This window comes from Sceloporus undulatus, chromosome 2 (genome assembly GCF_019175285.1).
Source record: "Sceloporus undulatus isolate JIND9_A2432 ecotype Alabama chromosome 2, SceUnd_v1.1, whole genome shotgun sequence".
Taxonomy (NCBI): domain Eukaryota; kingdom Metazoa; phylum Chordata; class Lepidosauria; order Squamata; family Phrynosomatidae; genus Sceloporus; species Sceloporus undulatus.
In genome coordinates this window covers 140,914,171-140,936,920 of record NC_056523.1, presented here as the reverse complement: position 1 = coordinate 140,936,920, position 22,750 = coordinate 140,914,171, and the positions used below count along the sequence as shown (strand labels likewise).

The 22,750-nt window shown below is 42.0% G+C and overlaps 2 protein-coding genes across 2 annotated transcripts in view; one reads left to right on the top strand and one right to left on the bottom strand.

The window, feature by feature from the left end:
- HEATR9 (HEAT repeat containing 9) overlaps positions 1–21,022 on the top strand; it is a 61,881-nt gene extending 40,859 nt beyond the window's left edge. The window contains exons 8-17 of the mRNA XM_042448113.1: positions 36–96; positions 3,405–3,535; positions 3,917–4,105; positions 5,118–5,210; positions 9,509–9,628; positions 13,176–13,249; positions 14,991–15,042; positions 17,908–17,994; positions 18,118–18,209; positions 19,486–21,022. Of these exons, the coding sequence (XP_042304047.1) occupies positions 36–96; positions 3,405–3,535; positions 3,917–4,105; positions 5,118–5,210; positions 9,509–9,628; positions 13,176–13,249; positions 14,991–15,042; positions 17,908–17,994; positions 18,118–18,209; positions 19,486–19,570 (984 nt within the window). The 3' untranslated portion in view covers positions 19,571–21,022. The remainder of the gene's footprint in view (positions 1–35; positions 97–3,404; positions 3,536–3,916; positions 4,106–5,117; positions 5,211–9,508; positions 9,629–13,175; positions 13,250–14,990; positions 15,043–17,907; positions 17,995–18,117; positions 18,210–19,485) is intronic.
- LOC121920862 (CMRF35-like molecule 6) overlaps positions 2,061–22,750 on the bottom strand; it is a 35,679-nt gene continuing 14,989 nt past the window's right edge. The window contains exon 9 of the mRNA XM_042448115.1: positions 2,061–2,149. Coding sequence (XP_042304049.1) covers positions 2,126–2,149 — 24 coding nt within the window. The 3' untranslated portion in view covers positions 2,061–2,125. The remainder of the gene's footprint in view (positions 2,150–22,750) is intronic.

Below are 22,750 nucleotides of genomic sequence, written 5' to 3'. Positions count from 1 at the left end.
TTGCAGCCATTTGCTATTAGTGTTTGTTTTCTTAGCTTCAGGAAAGCAACAGTCCGTCTTTGCAGTATGAAGCAGCTCGGTCCCTGGCTTTGCTGGGTGAGTGACTTTGTTTCTCAGATCACTCAAGATTCCCAGCACTGGCATTGGGGAAGGGCATTAGGCCCATTGATAGACTCATCAGGCAGACACAGTAGTGGCAGAAACTTTTCTACTTCGTCATGCATTCCTGGGAACATACAACTTTTGCTATAATATTTTTTTAAAGTGTGAAATTGGCCTCAAACAAAGAAACCAGAATTTAGTACCACAGGTTATCATACACATTCATTAAGAATTAGAATGTATGTTTCTGGGTGGCTGGTGTGTTGTGCATTTTAACCCTGTAAAAATCTGGTGCAGGTTTAAGTAAGGCACTTGGATGGTGTTCGTCTTGGCTTTTGAAAGACCATCCACCATCTAGATCTGGGAAGACCCTTTAATTGTGTTGGGGATGCACAGAGAGACATGTGCACATTGTCGCTTGTAGTCTAACACATCTGGAGGATGCTAGCTTTGATAAGGTGCTCTTAGTTTTTCCTATATTTACACACTCATTCACCCCCAATAAAACCTGCTGCTTGCCAGAAGAAAGAAATAAGTATCAGATGGGCTCATCCTTGCTAATTCTGATGCTCCTCTAATTGCCAGCTGCTGAACCAAGGGATGAAGAGAGATGTTTAAACAGGACATAATATGTGGGGAAACTACATAACCTTCAGTCCTTCTAATCCAGTTTCAAATCTGCCTACAATCACTATGCCTTCTATCCAGTGGCAGCTGACAATTCACATAGCCATATCATGGGGTTAATATGAATTTTGAAGGATCTATCTAAGGTTCTGAACTTATTTTGAGGATGTGGTTCAGCACTTTGAACATCTCCTTTCAAGTCTGGATGAACATTCAGGACTGGCATGGAAGCCACGAGCCACCATGGTGTGCACTAATTTAGCTAATGACTGATGGTCATGTACGTTGGAAGCTGCCATACCAAGCTAGACCATGAGCCTGTTAATCCTAATAGTGTCTATATAAGCACAACAGATTCAATCATCTGCCATTACTATGGTCATGCTGGCCTTGAATAATAGGGATTTTAATCCAATACAATTAGAAGCTATCAGGTTTAGGAAGATTGCTCTACTACAGTGATTGGCAGCCTTTCCCAGCTTTACCTGGAGTTGATGGGGACTGAACTTGTGACTCTTTGCATGCAAAGCCTGTGTTCTACTACCAAGCTATAGGGATCTAATATCGTCTTTTTGAGCCGGGGGCCGGGTTGCTGTCCCTCAGACAACTGGGGGTCCAGAGGCAAAAAATAAATAATTAAATAATTTAAAATTTTTTTAAAATAAATAAATAAACCGGGACAAACGTAGGACAAAATTTTCAAATGGAGGACATGCAAAAAATTTTGTTGATTTTTTAAAAAATGTTAATATAAATGCATGTTTCTGTGGCTTTGTTAGAGAAAAAGATATTTGGGATGGGTGATGTCTCGTGCTGCCGGTGGTTTGAACTGGTACCAACTGAAACAGATGCAGTCTTCTCAGCTACTCAGGATCAAAGTAACTTCCACACAGAGTTTCACTCAAATTAACTTTGTTGCTATTTACACTTTACAGCAGGCTACTATACATCTATACTCTTTCAGAGTCCATGCTAGAAGCTTGAATGTGACATCAGTCTTTGTTCTCTCAAAAGATCAACCTTCCCACCAAGTGGACACACCTCTTTCCCATGAAGTCACTACACTACACAAAAGCATAACAATAATACATTTGTTGATATTATGTCTCAGCACATGTCCTTGAAGACTTGCTCTTCCAGGCCTAGACTTTCTGGCCTTCAATAGGAACCATTTTAAACCTTAGTTAACCATTGACACATCTGAACATTTTCAATACAATTTAGAAATATATTTTAACAGGCTTCTATAGACAATTGCCCCCTCACGCGAGAGGCCAAAGGCCCCGGCGGCAATCGGCGGCAGGACTGGGCTGGGGCCAGTCCCAAGGCCTCGCCAGGCTGGATTCGGCCCACAGGCCATAGGTTGCCTACCCCTGGTCTACAGCCTCCCTGAGTTTCACAGTCTTGTTTTGTGCTGCATCTGTGGAACAAATATCCACAGGTTACAGTTAATACAGAAGGCCCCTTTACACTATGCAGTTGTAGAATTATGATTACATTGCAGTTGCCATGGAATCTTGGGATGTATGTAGTCGGCTGAGCTTTGGACTGCACCTCTGGAGACCAGGGTTTGACTCCCTGCTTGGCCATGGAATCCCACTGGGTGACCATGGGCAAATCATACTCTCTCAGCCTCATAAGAAAACAAAGGCAAACTTACTCTGAACAAATCTTGCCAAGAAAATCCTGTGATAGGTTCACCTTAGGGTTGCCATAAGTCAGAAATGATTTGAAGGTACAAAACAACAACAACAACAAAAACAACAAAAACAACAACAAGCATTAGAGCGCTGTGGCTGAAAATTCTAAATCTCACTCTCTGAATTACAAATCTCAGGATTCCATAAGCTGTTGCCATGGCAGTTAAAGTGGAATCATAGTGGTATAATTACTTAGTACAAAAACATCCAGGTTTTCAGAAAGTCTCACCAGCTGCTGTATCTCCTTTCTCCAACTATGGCCTGTTACAGACTCCCAAAATAAAGCTGCTTCGGGTCTCTATGGAGGTATGCTATTTAAACGATGCATGGCTCCTAAGAGTCCGGAGGTCGCGCCAAAGCCACACTCCATACCTAAGCACTGGAGTGCAGCTTTGGTGCAGCTTCCGGATTCTTAGGATGCATGCATCATTTAAACAGCATACCTCCAAAGAGACCCGAAGCAGCTTTATTTTGGCAGTCTGTAACAGGCCGGTTATCCTTTTCTACAGTGGCATGCATATCACTTGCAATCGCAGGCCAAATGAAGCTCTGCAAACCCTGAGGCCACCTTTGCAACAAAAGTGATGAGCAATCTAGGATGAATTATGTAATATGACTGGTCATGGAACAAACACTTTGAACTACTTTGGAGGGTAAAGATACATTTAATTTCCTGAGGCACTTATCTCTGAGTAAATCCTATTGTGGGAGACAAAACAGTTTCATCAGATTAATCACAGAGAATACACATTTCTTTAAGTTCTTGTGTTAATGTAATGAATCTGTGTAATGAATGACAGAACAAGTAGCAAAGATGAGGATGTTGCATTTTGCCTCATCACATGCTTGTTCTATCTTTCTTTATAAACTATGCGCAGGGTGTGTGCCCTTTCCCCTGAGTGTCCCTGAACTTTCTGAGAGCTTTGTTTTTATGTTTTATCTGTGATTCTTATTTCTCTTATTTGTCTGGAACAGGTTGCCTAGAAACTTCTGTAGTGAAATTACTAATTAGACATCTGAAAGAAGTGAGCCTGAATCGGAGAGAAGATATATTGGCTGCTTTTAAAGTATCTCTACAAGCTTGGTCACTCATGCCACCTTTTGAGGTAACATATAACTAGGGAGTTTATCACACGTTAGGAATTTCTCTTAATTTAGAATGAAAAGAAAGTGGGGCCAGAACGCATTCACGTGAATTCGCTAGTTCAGCAAATTTACGTGAATGCGAATTGTGTTCGAACTGGCTTCCCATTGCCTGAAAATAGCATGCCATTGCCCAAATTTGCGTGTTGCAGTCTATCACACAATAATGTGAAACCCCATGATTGCGTTCAGATGGCCATTGGATTATACTTTCAATTTCCCTTGTCTGATAAACTCCCCAATTCATGCTTTGCCAGAACTGGCAACTCCTCTCCTTTTCCCTGTAGTCTTATTGAAATGGCATTCAGATCATTGGTGTTCCTAAATCTGCTGTTTTCCCCCAGCGGTACTGCATAGGTAGCCAGAATAGCTTAATTAGAAATCTACAGCGGCTGGTGAATTTGCAAGATCCCTTGGACAATATAAGCTTTGATGCAGCACTTTGTTTGGGTTACCTGGACCAGTCCAGTTCGCTTGCCCAAAAGACCATGTTGATGTGCTTGACTCAGAAGGACTGGAAGAAGAAAATTCAGGTAGGTATGGTGTGCAAACACAGAGATAAACCTGAGTTACATCTTGATATCCCAAAGATCTCTGAGATCTCTCAGAAAAAGAGAGGAAAAGAGAACCATGGTTCTACATTCTAATGGGAGTAGGATGGATTTGTTGTTAGTGCTACTTCCTTCTACTCTTACTCAGAGCATTTGGAAAATGTACATTTATTCTGTTTCCCTACATTTGCATCCCTTTGTTATATGGTGCCCCCCCTAATTTTAGGAGTGCTCCTGATAAGAGGGGAGAAATTTGCCATACACAATAATGGTACAGTGGTGCCTCGGGTTACGAATTTAATTCGTTCCGCGACCGCTTTCGTAACCCGAAAAGCCTTCGTAAGCCGAAATGCCATAGGCGCTAATGGAAAAAAAGCCGCGGTTCCCTTTAAAATAGCGCCGATTTTTTTCGTAACCCGAAAAAACATTCGTAACCCGAAACAATAATTCCCTATGGGATTTTTTCGTATCCCGAAAATTTCGTAACCTGGGTAATTCGTATCCCGAGGTACCACTGTATTGGAACTATTTTCCTGTTTCTCAGTATAAACTAACAAAGGTAAGTAAATTTAGTTTCTTACACTTAATCCTGCAAGTTGATGGCCTGTGGCAGAAAACACACTCCCCTTGCATCTACCTCATTGTCACCTTAACAACCACAAGCATGCAGCCCCAGCCAGCATTTGAATGGTGTGATATTTCTCCTTCACCACTGAGAGAGGCCCCAACCCTCTAATTATAAAAATAACTAAATGTTATAGTTATACCATAGAAGGACTGAACTGACCCATAATTAATTTACTATCATAATATAGTTATACACCTTCATTATTGGAAAAGGGATCTCACGATTAGTAATTTTAACCAGTTACTTCTAAACTGTGTTAATGTCATTGATCTAGCCTGGTCTTCTTGGAATGATACCTAAATTGTCCACACACATCCCGCCCCCTGGTGAATTTGAACTTCCTTGATCCACATCTCCCTTTTGCAGGCCTTGGTCATGCTTATAAAACACATGGGAATAATCGATGCTGAGATCATCAAGAGCATTATAGATCAGCTACAGCATTCCCCTGTGTACAAGGTAAGTAGGTTTTGTCCTATGGAGCATTATGGAACCTGTTCTAAGGCTTTTGGAGCTTATTTTACATTCTTGGCAATTTTTTTCTCTTTGCTTGTCCGCAGATAATGTTTAGAAATTTCTCTCTGTTTCTAAAGTGGCAGAATTTCATGCTTTGGTTAAATGCCAGGTCCCATTTGCTGTTACTCTGTTTGCTTATTTGTTTTACTGAGTGACTCTATCTGCATTTACTCAAAAATGCCCACTTCAGTTCAGTGGAATGGAAGCTTTCCCCCCCTGTTTTCTAATGCAAGCAGATGAGATAGAAGTGGGAATCTCTGCCAGGATTACAGTTTAGGAGAAGAATGTGTAGAGTATGTTTTGGACCTTCTCACCCAGCCTAACATAATGTAATGTAACGTAACATAACATAACACCCCCCGACATGGTGTTGAATTTAATCAAATCATGTGTAGTCAGGTTGCTATTAGCATTCAAGCTTCAGGGCTTATTGCAGGATTTGTTTTCTTTGCTGAGATCTGTAAAGTATGAACATAATGAAATAAATAAATAAAAAGAGAAAAAAAAAGGAGGGGGGTAAAAAGAAGAAGAATCGCCTTAGAAAAATGTGGAATGTATTTTAAATACTGCTGAGAATCATCTACAAAAGGAATAGGAAGAAGGCTGATGATGATCAACTGCAGGATCTCTGAATGATATGTAGTTGGTTGACAAGTGTTAGTGTTTTGGATTCTCAGTTGAACAACAGTAATAACAGAGCTGAGAGCCAGCATGGTGTAGTGGTTTGAACATTGGATTACAGCCCTAAAGGCTATCGAAGTGGCTTACAATTATTATTTTTAATTAGACGGTTCCCTGCCCTTAGGCTTACAATCTAAAAAGACACGACACAAAAGGAGAAGGGAATGGTGGTGAGAGTAGGATTTGATTTCCCATTCAGCCATGGAAACCCACTGCATGAATTTGGGTTGCCATTTGTCTCAGAAAACCTGGAAAATCCCAGATTGAAAGGAATAAAAATTGTCATAGCCAGCTGTGCCAGTTGAAGCAGTAAGACCCAGATTTGTCCTTCATCACAGGCTGATGGATAGGTTAAAATGTGGCAGTGGCGATGAGCCCTCCCTTTGCCATCTACATCTTCAGAGGGAGAGTGAGGCCTGCCAGCTCCATCAAGCCTGGCCTCTATTAAGAAGCAGGGCCCTCCCTCCAGTCCATCTGCCTTGGTCCAGGCCTCAGAGGGAGAGAATAACCACTGGACCTCATCTCCTTTCCCACCACCATTCCCTTCTCCTTTTGTGTCATGTCTTTTTAGATTGTAAGCCTGAGGGCAGGGAACCGTCTAATTAAAAATAATAACTGTAAGCTGCTCTGATAGCCTTTAGGGCTGAAGGGCGGGGTATAAGTACTCTAATAAATAAATAAACAAACTGTGCAAAGACAGGCACTGGCAGGAGTCTCATTCTGCACTGCAGGCTCCAGTTGCTACTGCACAGGTGTAGTATTATTAAAATATTTTTTTCATTTTCTCCTTCCTTCCCCCAATAACCCCAGAAGGCTGGAAAGGAATGGAGGTGAGCAGAAATAGCCTTGTGTTGTATGGTGGTTGTGTCAGCAGCTTGAGCCTAGGGCTAGGTAGCACAGTAGAAAGTCACTTCCAAACAGCCTTGAGAGAGTAAAAGGAGTCCTTTACCCTCTGTGGCTGCTTGGAAACCTCTTGCTCTTCACACCAGCTAGGTGGAGGAAGAAGAAAAAAGAGCTCTTAGCTTGGTACTGGTGCTGAAGTTGAAACATAATGGTAGAAAAAATACAATGATTAATATGTTGAATTTGCATAATCAGAATGCAAATTAATTATATGCATAATTATAATAATTCCTAGAATATGCAAATTAGATACCCAGATATGAGGGACTGGAATATGGCAGCCTAGGACGAATCACACACACTCAGCTTCAGAAAACTCTGTGACAGGGTCCCCTTAGGAAATGACATCAAGGCAAACAAGAATAACAAAGGGAGATTTTAAAAGTTGAAATTTTCCAAGAAAGAAAAGCCATGCAAGGAGATATCAGATAAGGAATATTCCAAAGCAAATATGTGCTCTGTTTAAGAAGTGTACAACATCCTATGTAAGATGTCTTGGGCGCGCTCCAGATGCGTGCAAAATACATACTAGGTACGTACTAGGGTTAGGAAAGGGTGTCCTTTCCGGATGCCCTAACCCTAGTACGTACCTAGTACGTACAAAATGGTGGCGCCCATTTTACATGGGCGCTGCCATTGGGATGTCACGACCGCGCCACCTCCGAATGGAGTGGCGCGGACGTGACGTGCTGGCGCTGTGCGAGGGCGCCTGGAGCACCCTTTCCGCGGCACCAGAAGGAGCTCCATTTCGGAGCTCCTTCCAGCTTTGTGTCGCTGGGCACAGCTTTTAGATGGCTGCACCAGCAACGCAAAGCAGAGAGGGGCCAAGTGGCCCCTTTCTTTTTTTCCCCGCCACCGTCGGGTGTCCTTGAGGCATGAAACCCCAAGGACACCCCTTTCCAGGCCGCGGGGAAGTGGCCTTTTGCTGCTTCCCCGCGGCCTGGAAAGCGGAGGATCGGGGCTTCAGAGGCTGCCGCTGTGGCAGCTGAGGCCCTGATCCGGTGGGGAAAGGGGCGGGAACAGGCCGCCCCAAAGGGGCGGTCTGTAAACCGCCTTGGTTGCTCAACAATAATAACAGAATAATAAAATATACTTTTTGAAATAATGAAAGGTTGCTGGAACAAGGCATGGGCATTTCTGTGGAAAAAACAGAACTCAGTCCAGTTCTGGTTCTCAAAACAAATTCTTGATCTTAATCAATACTCTTGATATTCTTTAATACTCACTTTGACACTCTCCCTCACACCACATACTTATAGCACTTTAACTTTCACCATCATAGCTCCATCTGTGGAATCCCAGAGTTTGTAGTTTGGGGTGGCACTTGAGCTCTCTGGCTGATCATTCTAACAGTCCCTTCTCTAAACTGCTTAACCCAAGATTTTAAAAGATGGAACCTATGGTAATAATTAAAGTAGAATCACAGTGCTATGGTCATCTAGTGTAAACGTGACCTTGGTGCATGTCTTTAACTACCTTACTTTGTTAGAACATCTCAGAGTTCTAATAAAACAAAATTTCTAGTTCTTAGTTCATACTCAAAAATGCAGCTTGTGCCAAAGTTTTGCAAAATAGAACAGCTTAAGTGGTGCTAGTGATGCATACCCTACAACATTTCACACATGAAAACTGGGACACTTGTGGTTGTGCAACATCAGAGTGTGGTCAAGATGGCAAAAGTTATAAATGAGGAAGATCACACAAGGTAGGGGAGGCTATGGCTGTTTGCTTTTCCCTGAACCTTCTGAGAAGTTTCCACCTCTTCTCACCTGCTAAATTAATTGAGTGAAAACTACTTTTGTACCTTGAACTCAGTTTGCTACAACTGAAGTATGGTGAGGACAAAGGAGGAAGAGGACGAGGAGAGATAAACTGGGGCGGGTTACAGACCGCCGAAAAGCAGCGGCCTGCAACCTGCCCCTTCCCCCGCTGGATCGGGGCCTCAGTGGCTAGAGCGGCAGCCGCTGAGGCCCCGATCCTCCGCTTTCCAGGCTGTGGGGAAGCAGCAAAAGGCCCCTTCCCTGCAGCCTGGAAAGGGGTGTCCTTGGGGCTTCAAGCCCCAAGGACACCCCGCGGCGGCGGGGAGGAGGCGAAAGGGGCCGCTTGGTCCCTTTCTCCTCTGCATCGCTGGGCGCAGCCGTCTGAAGACTGCGCCCAGCGATGCAAATGGCAAAAGGAGCTCCGTTTCGGAGCTCCTTTTGTGGCCGAGGAAGGGGCGTACTATGCACCCTGGTGTGGCGTGACAACGTCACGTCTGCACCATGTCATAACGTCGTAATGGCAGCGGCCGTGTGAAACAGCCGCTGCCATTTTGTGCATGCTCTGCGCGTGCTAGGGTTGGGGGCGTCCAGAAAGGACGCCCCTTTCTAACCCTAGCATGCGCGTAGCGCGCACTTTTAGGCCCATTTGTAACGGGCCTGGGATATTTTAAAAGCAGCTGAAAAATTGGGTGACATAGGATTAATTGAAACTGTCTCTGGCAAATTGTGACAATTGGAGAAGGTGGTGGTGGTGCTGGAGGAGGCGGATAGTAAAAGGAAGGCAGGACTACTTGATGCAGTTAGGCTTAATGAGGAAGAAGAGAAAGGGAGTGTTGAAATTAACTGTGTGTCACTGGTTGAACAGTTTGTGTTCTCTCACCACCTCTTTCTATCCAGCACCGTGCTGACTCTGCAAAACTGTTGGCTGCTATAGGGCTCAATACCATTCAAGAGGAAGACATGGAGGAGGCAGTGTTTAATGTGCTTCTAGTGAAGTTATCTGAGGAACCATTTCTGGTGAGGCTGAAACCTTTGGGAGAATACCTGCTCCATTTTCTTTGGTTAGGGGCCCATTCATACTAGCGTTTTGTGCTGGTTAGATCCAGGGACATTCGATAATGCATTCGAAAGTGCAATACTGAATCTGACCTGAATTGAAGTTCCCACTATGTTTACCCTGATTGAATCACTCTGTTTATCCTGATTGAATCACTCTGGCACAATTTAACCCTCTTCACACTGACCAAAGTAACAATTCAAAATGGATCCTCCATATTGATCACATATGATCAGGTCCGGGTCTTTTTTTTGTTGTTCTGTCAAATGATGTGCATCTACATCATTCCACTTCTGTTGTCATTGTTGTCTTCCAAGTAGTAATTCCTTCCTCCCCCTGGCTACCATATCACTCTGCTGTTTCTGCCCAGGAACAGTGTCCAAAATGTCCTCCATTTTGAGCAGGATTAAGAAGCACACATTTTATATTTATATGAGCTTTTATTGGGGCAAACCTCCATTGCCCTTACACATCCTCCATTTAGTGATGCCATGTCATCCTCCCCCCAATGGGATGACATCTATCTGATCACCCTGGGATGAGGACAGGGTGACCAGAGAATCCTCCTTTCCCAGGACCTATCCTCCATTTCATCCTCCTGTCCAGGCAAAATGTCCAAATGTCCCCCGTTTGGAGCCTGACTGAGAAACATGCATTTTATCTTTCTATGAGTGCTTTTAGCTTTTATTTGGGCATGTCTTCCATTTTGTGGTGTCTTAATCCTCCTTGACGGTGATGGCATCTGGGATGATGCTGATGATGCTGATGGGGAGCCCTTTCTTTCCACTCTTGCCAGGGAGGCCCTTGTGCTCTGCAACCCTAAGTTGTCACTTCTGCCCACTTGGGAGGTTTTTTGGGGGGGAGGTGCCTGGGGTTGTGGGCTGACACAGTGTGGGTGTGTCTATTTGTGTCTATGTGTGGGGGATAGGGAGAGGTTCCCATGTCAGATAAACAGGTGATAGTGTGTGTGGGTGTTAAATTGTGGGTATGTATTTTGGTGCCCCCATGGTGGAAATGTGGGGAGGGGAATGTGAGAGACACAGAAGGAAGCAAAAGTAGTGCTGAACAATAGAGAGAAAAGGTGAAGAGGAAGGGCTGGGTACAGCGGGAGCCCCTGCTGCTGGTGGTTGTGCTCCCTCTCTCTCTCTCTCTCTCTCTCTCTCTCTCTCTCTCCCTGTCTCTCTCTCATCCTTAAGGAAGAAGATGAGGAGAAAGAGAAGCCCCCTGACCACACAGAGATGCTGACAGTAGGAGCATCAGATCTCCTCCAAGCATGTTCTGCCCCTCTGTCCACCCTCTGCCCATTGATGATAATAATAATAAATAGTTTTTATTTATATATATCCCGCCTCTCCCTGCGGATCGAGGCGGGAGTACAGCAACAAATTTAAAATTACAGTTAATTAAAATACATTCTCAGATCATAAAATCTTAAAAACACATCAATAACCCTATACAGGTACAATATCAATATCTAATTTCCCATACATGCTCCGAATGAAGTGTCATGTTAAAGTTATTATAGCAGGTGAAGGGGATAGGCTCGCCGAAAGAGATCTGTCTTGAGTGCCTTCTAAGGTGGTAACAAGACAGATCTCGTCTAGCAAGCCATTCCACTGTTTGAGAGTCATAGCAGTGAATGCCCTGTGGGAAGTAGACCTTAGTCTGGTCTTTGGATTATCCAATAGATGCTTCCCTGTTGTCCTGAGGGTGTGAGGTGGATTGTGTAGGGAGAGGTGTTCCTTCAAGTAACTCGGGCCCAGGCCATGTAGGGCTTTAAAGGTAATAACCAACACTTTGAATTCCGCCCGGAAACTAATTGGCAGCCAGTGAAGGGATTTTAGAACTTGTGTTATGTGGTCTGACCTAGGTGTTCCGGTGACCAATCTGGCTGCCGCATTTTGCACCAGTTGAAGTTTCTGAACTTGATACAAAGGTAGCCCCATGTAGAGCGCGTTACAGAAATCAATCCCTCCTTTCAGCTAGCCCTGAATCCGATTGGGAGCAAGTTGCCATTGGCAGCACCCTGATAAAACCTGCTTTTTTTGGAAAAGAAATGAGGAAGAGCTCAATATCAGAAAAACTGTGCTAAGGGTGATTTGACACAGTTCCACCCCAATACGGGTTGGAAAAACCTGATTCGAGTGTGAACAATCCACATTTAAACCAATTTGCAAATTGGTTTATAATGTAGTGTGAATGACCCCTAGGTGGTTTTATTGTACAGTACATCGTAAGGCCACAGGCCTACTTCCTTCTTATTTTTCATTCCAAAGAGGTTACATTTGTGAACTTTGCCTTCTTTCAAGAAATGTCTTTCTGCTTTTCTCCACAAATAGAAAAGTAACAATTTGAATCATGTGGGGGCAAGGAGAATAAATCCTTTTGTCAATCTGAGACCCTTTTACTCGTCTTGTTGGTAATACAGCTGCATGAGTAGAGGGCTCCATCCAGTTGTATGAATGGTTATTCACATGGATTTCAACAATGCTCTGGACAAGAGTAGCCTGTTTTTGTGATAAAACATGCTGGAGCACCTTGACAGCAGAACAATGGTCATGTGACCAGTCAGCCAGGGTTGCTTGCTACAGGCCTAAACTGGACTTTAAGGCTAAAACTATATTGGTTAGTCCCAATAGCAGTAGACTCAGGCAAAATGGTAAGTCAGCACTTGGGTATATCCCATTGATTCAAGGGATCTACTTTAGTAGGAGCTAGTAATTGGATGAAAGTCCAGATACTATTTAGATATAGACAGATGTAGACAGACACTATGGAAGATCTGTCCCAGAAAAGGAAGAGCCTGTCCTCAAAGTATGTGTGGCAGAGAGTGAAGATTGGAGGGCGAGAACAGGCTTTGGCAAAACAAGGAGAATGCAGAGAAGGAGGGGTGATCACACTTACTAGCCCTGAAGTGTAGGTGCACTGATTTTAGCATAGGATGCCCATTTCAGTGACCATGCTTTTTATGTTAAAATTTCCCATTGAGTTAGAGAATGATGTTTCATCTTGTAACTGTTTATTTAGGCATACTATCTCTTAACTCTAATTTTTCTTTACTTAGTTTGCTATCTAACACCCATTGAATGTCTTAACTTCATCAGCAGGATTTTTATTCTCCCTCCCCCTGGGCAAGTATGTTGCTTAGCATGACTGATCCTCTTAAGGTTTTGGGCTGCTTCTCCTCCATTACAGTGCATATGTATTTTGTAAACTGTCTTCCAAGGGTTCACCAATAGTCCCCTCACCCAAGACCACTCAGGTGGTGCAACACCTTAAGCAAGTATCATCATGTGGTCCGAACAGTCGGAATAGTTCTACTCCAAAGCTTTCACACATTTTGGACAGTTTTTACTTCAGTGGGCTCTGAGCACATGACCACCTTAAACTAATAAAGAAGTGAAGAAAGAATGTCTCCTGTCTTGGGGAAAACTGACATCCTGCATTCACTCAGCACCAGCTGGTGGTATCTAACAACTATCTCTCCCATTCTCCATCTTCACCTAGGTAGTGAGGCAGAGTGTAGCCTTGGCTATTGAAAAACTGAAGATGAAGAAGCGGGTCTGGGAGATAATGGAGAAGTAAGTTGGAGAAATAGGGAATTACTTGCTGTGCCCCATTCTGTCCTCCAGCACATGCAGGGAACCCTTTTAGAGAACAACATTTGGATAAGATTTTGACACCCAGCCAGTTCAGTATCAGGTCTATTTAATATTAAGGACGAAAAGTGATGACTGAGTAGGAAAGGCCCACAGGAACTTAGGAAGCTGTCTTATGCTGGCACAGATCACTAATCCATCTGTATGGTCCACTTTGGGCTGCTCCAGGTGGGGCAAATATGCTGGCAGATTGCAGTATCTGTTATTATAGCTCTTATTTTGTTTTGAAAAGAAATTTTAAAAAAGTTTATTCCCCATGCATCTGAGGAAGTAGGATCAAGTCTATGAAAGCTCATGCTACCAACTTCTCCCTTTCAATTAGTCTCAAAGGTTCTACAAGATCCCTTTGCAAAATAATGTTTATGCTATCCTCAACTATTTTCTGATACTTCCTGGCAATGGTTGCAACATTTTGTTTCTGGTGTCAAATGGGGTTCTTTTTAATTCTGCAACATATTGGGACAAAATCGTCTCATTCTCTTCTCTTAAAACTCCCCTGACCATTATAGTGCATTAATGCATCAGTGAAATAACATTGTTGCCTATAAGTCTGAGGAACTGAAAAATTGAGAAAATAATTGCCTTCAAATCATAGGAACCCCATTTTTAAAAATAAAACTTTGGATACGTGAAATGGGTATGGTTTCCCACCCCATCTCTTTATGTGGAGAAACTGGGGTTCCTTTGCCAATTGTCAGCTAATCTGTATCTATCTGGATCACCTTCTGGCTACCTGGGTGTCCAATTCATGATCAATGAAATCCAGACAGGCAGAGTTAACACCAACACTGTACTTTAAACAGTGGTGTTATTATATGGGAAAATGAGCAGGCCCTCTGTTAAGGATTATCACACAAGCCTTGGTCTCACCTCTGTCTTGCCACAATTGCAGCAGAATGAAAACATACCAGTTTTGGAGCTTTTATTACTACACACCTCTCTTCAGTAGCATGATGGGACTTTTTGTGCCATCAGTGGTCCCAGCTTTCTCTCTTCCTCATTCCTTCTTAATCCCACCTCTCTATCATATGCCCTACCCAGCATACCTTTATTTTTAAAATTTGTATTTGTTCTGCAATTCCAGTGTCATTTCTTCCTTGGTGCAGGGGGTGCACCCCTCTGTGTCAGCCAAAAAAGGAATGAGAGTGTTCTCCTCTCACACTACACAGTTATAGCTCTATGATTCCACTTTAACTGCCATGGCAACTTCCTATGGAATCCAGGGACTGGTAGTGGAGTGAGAGACATTTTTGAATCCACAGCCAGGGAGCTCCTCAGATGTCTCTGACCAAACTATAAACTCCAGGAGGATCCCACAGGAGGACGCCATGGCAGTTAAAGTGGAATCATAGTAGTAGAAATGTGTAGTCTCAAAGAGCCCCTGATCATGTGCCTGTTTACTCAGAACAAAGTCTTTCACCAAATTAAACAGATCCTACTCCAAAATAAGCATATGTAGAACCACATATGCTGTTCTTGGTACAGTATTAGTCATGCAGATGGATTAAGTTTAGAGATATGTAACTGAAGACTTTGCCTTTGGTTGAACTAAAGGCAGATCAGCTGAATTCAACTCTACTGTGCTTTAAAAAAAAAAAAAATTAATGGATACAATCTCAACCCCACTCCAAAGTTTCAATCAATGTTTTCATTATCTCCATAGGAATCTGAAGGATCAAAATGCTGAAATTCGAAAGCAGGCTGTGATTGCCTTGGTAAGTTGTTTTTCATGTCTAGCCAGTGAGCTTCATATTGTGTATCAGTAATTCTCAAATAAGTACTACAGATCTCAGATGGAATCTACCACTGCCCCTGTGGGAATTTCCTCTCCCTTTCTCCAACTTGCACTCCTGTCTACTGCCTCCCCAAATTTGAAGGTGCGGGGGGGTGGGGATGGGGGGTGTTCCAGAGGGAGGCATTGGAAACAAATCTACAGTATAATACAATAGTAAAGAAAGCTCCACACTTCAGGATTAAGCTGCAGTGCTCTGAAAAGCCTGCAGTTTCAGGCAACTTGTCTGTGCCCTGAGCTGGGTGTGAAGATGACTTGTGGCTGTATAACTGCAAGACTCTATGTGGACAGCAGACTTCACTTGGGTTACTAGCTACTCTGTTTTGTTTTACCTCCGTCAAGCAAAAAATACACCTTATTTATTTACAGTGGGCCCTTAGTATCTGTTGGGATTTGATTCCAGAAACCCCTTGGATATCAAAATCTGTGGATGTTCAAGGCCCATTATAGTAGTGTCATAAAATGGTGTCTCTTACATCAAATGACAAAACCAAGGTTTGCTTTTTGGAACTCATATCTTTTAAAAATATTTTCAAGCTGTGGATGGTTGAATCTGTGAATAAGGAACCCATGGATATGGAGGACCAACAGTATTTAAAAATTATACCCTTCGTTGAACGACTAAATAGGCATAGTCAACTGTGGGAGGCTAGGAAGCTGTATTCGTTCCCTAGGACAGCAGTTCTCAACCTGTGGGTTGAGACCTCCACAGAGGTTGCCTAAGACACATATTTCTGATGGTCTTAGGAATTGAGATATGGCTGGAGGTCACCATGAGGAACTGTATGAAAGGGTCATGGCATTAGGAAGGTTGAGAACCACTACCCTAGGAGATCTTGAGGGGCACACCCCCTAAACTGCAAAAAACAAACAAACCCTAAAAAATTTTGTCCTCATATGTTCCCCAATGTCCTTTAGGGGCAGTGGCAAGCATTTTTGCCATGTTTTGAGCCCTACAGTCAGTTTACGCTCAAAAGAGGACTTTTTTCAAAACTGGAAGTGAGCAGAAATCACCTCTGGTTTGTTTCCAGTTTTTAAAAAGACCTTTCCTGGGCCTAAAGTGACCTAAGAAGGGCCCAAAAATGTGGCAAAAATGCCTCCACCCCCTTAAGGGTATGGGGGTGCATGTTGGGGCCAAAATGTAGGGATGGAAAGGGATGGAATGACTATTCTAGTAATGGAAAGACTATTCAAAAATATTCCAAATAATTGTTGTGAAATATTTAAAACATTTTTTCCATATGCCAAGAAACCCTGATGATACTATTTTTTATACAAAATGTAGAAATAGTATTTCCTGTGCAGGAAAAAGCTGTTTCTCTTTGCAGAAAATACTGTAGTTGGGGACTTAGGGCCAAAACAGATTGTACAAATAATCCAGCTTGAAATACCGCTTTACCAGCCCTGGCTCAATGCTGTGGAGTGCTGGGAACTGTAGTTTTGTGAGACATTTAGCCTGCTTGGTTAGAAAGCTCTGTAGCTACAACAAAATACAGTTCCGGAAATTCGCTAGCATTGAGCCAGGGCAGTAAAGCAGTTGCAAGCTGGATTGTTTCTGCAGTCAGTTCCAACCTTTACTCTGCACAAGATTTGCATGTGGTTGATTTTCTTCAGCCCTGTTTCTTGCAAGTGACTATATGCAAATTTTGTGTGCAATGTTGTGAATTGCGAATCGGCTTTAAAAACTGTGTGGTTTTCCAAGACTGGAAGAAAATTACTACAATTACTTGTTGCTTCCTTCAAGAAGAAACTTAGTGAAGAACAGCATTCCTGCTCCAATCATAAGATCTAGAGCACTAATGTAGATGTTCTGGGTCTTTTATATTAACCTTCTGTAGTAATCTTTTTAAAAAATAATCATTAAAGCCATTCCAACACAATTTTCTGTGTGAGGTAAAATGTAAGTTGTGTGATATGCTCCCTCCCAGCTTTCTATGTGCAAATGCTACCTGAACTGGTAGCTGAATCAGATTTCAGCACTAGTAATGGGACAGTAGCTTCCACTGCATCTGATGGCAGAAGTTAAGAGGTGAGGAAGCCAGCCAGAAGACATGCAGAGAACAAGATGGACTGGTGGGAGTGGAGCTCTGCACATCTCCCAGTGTTCATTGCCTGGATTGGTTGCTTAACTGTGCCCCGTGGTATGTTTCATGCCACACTCTGTCTTATCTAGTCTCAGGGTCTATGCCATAGATTCTGTTTGATTTCATGGTCCACATCCAACAGTGGTTAAAAAAAATCCTGTACCAACAGGATGTATTGGCTGTTCATGAAGATTGGTTTGCTAAAAACTTATTGTGTGACACCTTGAGAATCTGCCTTTGCCTCTGCTTCTTATGGTCTTTGTTTAATTGTGAAAAGAATAATAACAATAGCAGCTTCATTTATATACTGCTTTATACTGCCTAAGCAGTCTTTAATTGGTTTACAACTGTAAGCTAATTGCCCCCAACAAGCTGAATTTTAGTGACCTCAGAAGGATGCAAGTCTGTGTCGAGTGTGAGCCCCTGGGCTGGTATTGAACTTGCAATCTTATAGTTTGTGATTGACTGCAACACCAGGACACAGAATAATGCTCTTTTCCTTAGAAATGATTGTGCCACATCATTAAGGCTAGTATAATAATAATGAGAGTAGAAGCCTCTCTGCACTTCATGTGTTTTTAACTGTTTTTAATGATGTTTTGTAAAAAATAACATTGTTATTGCTATAAATTCAATAAATAAAATAAATAAATATGCCATCTGTAATTGCCAAGTGACACTCTGCCCTCTTTGCCTCTTGTTAGGGTGTTCTTGGCCTTCGCCAGAAGAGTGTGTTCTTTGTCATGCTGGAGATGCTGGAACTGGATACCAGCATGGATGTCCGTATACAGGTTGTGATGCTCCAGAGAGACTAGTGGGGAATAGATCTCTCCCCTGGTACTGTACTCTTTCTCCTCTCTCTCTCTCTCTCTCTCTCTCTGTATTTACTGACCCATCTCCTCTTTTCTTTATAGGTTATCAGGGCATTTTCTACCCTGGGAATGAACAATATTTATGTGCGGAAGAGCCTTAGAAGCAAGGAGCAGACAGCGGGGATTCTAGCCAGGTACTGTCCTCATTAAGGAATGCAGCTAGGGTATAGTAAAGACATGCCTACCCTATGTGCTTTCAGGCAGAAGAAGGCTTATAGGAAAGGAGATACAGAGCAAGAGAAGGACCATCTGTTAGGAATGGTCTAATTATATCCAACACTCCAGATCCTGCACTGAGCAGGCTGGGCTGGATGGCATCTATGGGACCTCCAACTTTAAGGTCCTAATTGACCTTGGAAAAATTAATTTTTCAGATTACAGAGGGATTTTGGGAATGTATTAGTAACAACAGTGATAACTTTTCCAATCTCTGGATTCTAAGAATCTGACATATGAAATGAGCAATGAGGGAGGAAAATCCCAGTAGTGGTGGTGGTAGTAGTAGTTTATCATTTGGCTGTTAAAACCAGTGTACCTCTATCTGGTTTAAAACTTGATTTGGGCAGCATCCTAATCTTGTCAGGTCTTCCCCACCGAATTTGCCACCTGAATACAGCCCAGTGGAGTGCTCCTGCAAGTGGGGATGGAAACTGGGCTGTATTCAGGCAGCAAATTCAGCAGCAAAAATCTTTTGATAAGATCAGGATGCTGCCTGAATTAAGCTTTAAACCCAATAGAAGTAAGCTGGTTTTAATAGCCAAGCAATAAGCTCCATAATAGTAATCATGATTACCATCATCATAATCACCACTACCATCATGGACCCTAATCCATTGAAGTGGAGTTTGAGGTAAAGCTATCTGTGAGCAGCAGGATTAGGTTTCCTATGTTAATAACTTGGTGTATCAGGAAGTATTTCAGGGTCAGAGAGCATCACTTCTTTGATTGATTTGTTGCAATATCTTCTTAGCATACATGGCTGGTCTCCTTGCTTGTAGTTCCCTCCTTTGACCTGATAGACACAGGCTGGTCCATAGGATGAATCCCTGCCTGATAATAACTCTGTCCTGTTTCCAATTCCAACCTGCTGCAGGCTTGAATCCTAGTAGATGGAAAGCAACCAATACATTGTTTTGCATGTTCAAAATATATAAGATAAAGTAATAGGCACAACTATGATGGGAGCTTGCTGAAAATCAGTCACTGGGGTCTGGAACTGGAGCCTGAAATCTCTGCTCAGAGAATTCTTAATACAGAATTATGATCAGCAGATTTATACTCCAAAGCAGCAGTTAGTGTGGGCAGATAATTTTCTTGCTGATTGAAATATTCCTAATAAAGGATTCTGAAATATGTGTTTTGTTCACAAACTTTTCTTCTGTTTTGGATTCTCTTTCTCTCATTTTACAGAGAATGTACCAAAGCTTTGAAAGTCCTTGATAAAATCTCCATGGCCCGAAAACAGTCAGTGATTCAATCCTATAGAATCTACTGAGACTTCAGGTTCTGGATGACAAGAATGCCATGAGGACAAGATTAAAACAAGGCTTCTGGCTTTGCATTGTTCAGCATAGAGGCAAGGAATAACAGTGTGGTGTGAAGCTTTCTTTGACTACAGCATGGATGAGCAAGCTGTGGCCCTAGGGTTTCATGCATCCATAGACCTGATCTCAGGTGGCCTTTACACTACAGTAATTTCAAAAGATTTCTGAACAAATGATAATTCCAGATCTTTGCAAAAGCAAAGGAAGGAATGGTGGAGAGAGAGAGAGAAATGAAGGAGAGAAGGGATTCAAGCTTTCTTTTTCTGACCTCGCTACTCTACTGGCATGTAGCCCCAACACTTTTAAGTCTAAAAGGGATGGCCACCTCTTGTTTACAGAATGCATTTCTTCAGTAGATACTTGTTTCAGGGGAGTCACGTTGAAGGCAGACACTGCTCAGAGCCTGCATTTAAGGTTGTTGTAGCCCTTCTATAGAGTGGTTGCTCATGCGCTGCTATTCAGTTGATGTCATTTCAAAACACATTAAACCTGTTCCTGTCCTCTTAAGCAAATAATCAGGCCAGTTTCATTTCCTAGACTTGCTGTAGTATGAAAGAAAAACTATAGAGTGGAAAAGAGATGTGCAATGAATTACATCAGATCTCCATTTTAATTGCTGGCACTCTTGCCTAAAATCGTTTCTTAGTTTCTGACCTTTCTCCTTTTTAAAATAAAAACTAGAAAGCTACTTGTTTTTTGATAACAAAACAAATGATTTTCAGTGAGCTAGAGAGGCCCTCCCCCAAAATATGTGTATGTAAATGAGAATGTATGATTCTCAAGGACCAGATCAGATCCAGATTTTGTCACAGATAAGAAGATAAGGTTATCCTTAAAGCAACCTTCCGCCCGTGAAATGTTTACCACTCTGATAAATTTCTGCACTTTCCTATCATAGTAGCTCTCCACCTGGTGTAGATCCAACATTGTCCTCTGGTTATAGTGATCCTTTTGATCCTTTTGCTTTCACTCACAACAAAACAGCAGAAGGTGGCTGTGCTGAAACGTATCAACAACTCTCTTCCATTGTGTTGCTCATTATATTTTTAAAGAAAAGGGGTCTTTAATCTGAAGGACAAGGGCTAGGTGTAGTGTTTTGAACATAGGACCAGGACCCTGGAGAATGGGGTTCACTTCCCCACTCAGCCACGGAAACCCACTGGGTGACTTTAGGTGAGTCGCACCCTCTCAGTCCTAGAAAACCCCATGATAGGCCTCTTTCTCTCTATATCGCTGGTGCAGCTGTTTAAAGGCTGCCCCAGCGATACGTGCGGCAGAAGGAGCTCCACAAGTGCCCTGCAGCGGTGCCAGGACATCACGTCTGTGCTGTGCTGTTTGGCTGCAGCGCAGCCGTGATGTCATTTTGGTGGCACCCATGTAGAAAGGGCGCTGCCATTACCATGCCACAGCTACATACTAGGGTTGTGGGGCATCTGGAAAGGCCACCCCAAGGCAACCTTAGTACGTATCCAGGCTCTTGGAAAAAGAGACAGTTACTGATTCCATGATCAATGGGCCCAGAATATTGAGCATACAATTACTTTGGAAGAATGGGAAAATTCCTGGAAAAGAACACAAAAATTCACAAGATTGCAAGATCTCAAAAAAAAAAAAATTACTTAAAATTGCAACATAGGTGGTATTTAACACCAGAAAAACTTAACAAAGTGGACAAGTCGGTGGACCCTAAATGCTGGAAATGTAATGAGCTAAATGGAACATTTTTCATCTATAATGGACTTGCCCCAAAACCAAGAAATTCTGGAAACAGATACATTCAGTAATGTGCCAGACCACTGGAATTAATATTTCTTTTAAAGATGACAGATGTATAAAAAAGAAGAAACTAAGCATTGGAAATTATGTTATACATAGTAACAGCTGCACATACTCTTTTTGCCAGTAAGTGGAAAGAAAAAGAAGCATCAAAGATAAAGGAGTGATTAATAAAACGTATTGATATGCTAGAGCCTGATAAACTCACCTGTTTGTTAAATAATAATAAAAAGGTTGAAGAAGACTGGCTTCCAATAGTAAAATATTCAAAGAGGAAAGGGACAGACTTGATTTTATAGAACTTATCAGTGGAAATACATATTAGTTATAATAATGTACATAATTTTGTAATCTTATTGGAACTTCTTGACTTAGAATATTAATTATTAATAAATCACATGCTCATTGAATGTAATGAAGTAATGAAATTCAACCATTAACAATGGAATAGACTGATATGAAATGAAGAGATAATACATGTAATAGAGAGAAGAAAATAACAACAGCTTGTGCCTTCAGGTAGTTAATGAAGAGTAAATAAATTAAGATAGACAGGTAACTTGTAATACAGTGATTATTGTGTATTTTATATTTGTAAGAAAAGAGAATAATTGTACAATTTGAGTTTATACAGATTTTTGGAATAAGAAATTGAAAAAATAAAATAAAAACCAGTTGGACATTTTAAATAATGAAGTGTGGTGGTGTTTGACAGACCAAATATATATGTGTGAAGATGGAAGAAAGAAACACAAAGAAGATTGAACTAAGGGAATAGAATCCAAAAAAAAATCATGTGGGATTTAATTGCCTTTTGAATATTAATAAATAACAACAATAAATTTTCCTAAGACACATGGAAACAAACAATAGAACCAAAACTTCACACACACACACACACACACACACACGAAGAAGAAGAAGAAGAAGAAGAAGAAGAAAATACTATAAGGAGAAAAATCTCAATCAATTTTAATTTGAAAGAACTGAAGGATGTAGAGAAGATACAAGGAAAATGATTCCCTCTCTCTCTCTCTCTCTCACACACACACAGACCCATATTTGAGGGAAGGAACAAGAAGAACCAAATTCTAAACAAACTCTTAATATACATTTAATCTAAATTGGGCTGAGGGTGCAATGAAAAGATACATGCTCAAGATGTAAGATGAATGAGTGAGCTCTGACTTAAATCCAGAGCTGAAGAACCTAAGAACCAAGGAATTGTGCTTTAAACATAGCTAAAAGAACAAACAAGATGGTTCCGCGCAAAGCACTGATGTGACGAAGGTATTTGGCAACCGAGGTGAGGAAAGTCTGAAACTTGGAAGCTGAAGCGGGGTGCCGTCCAGGTG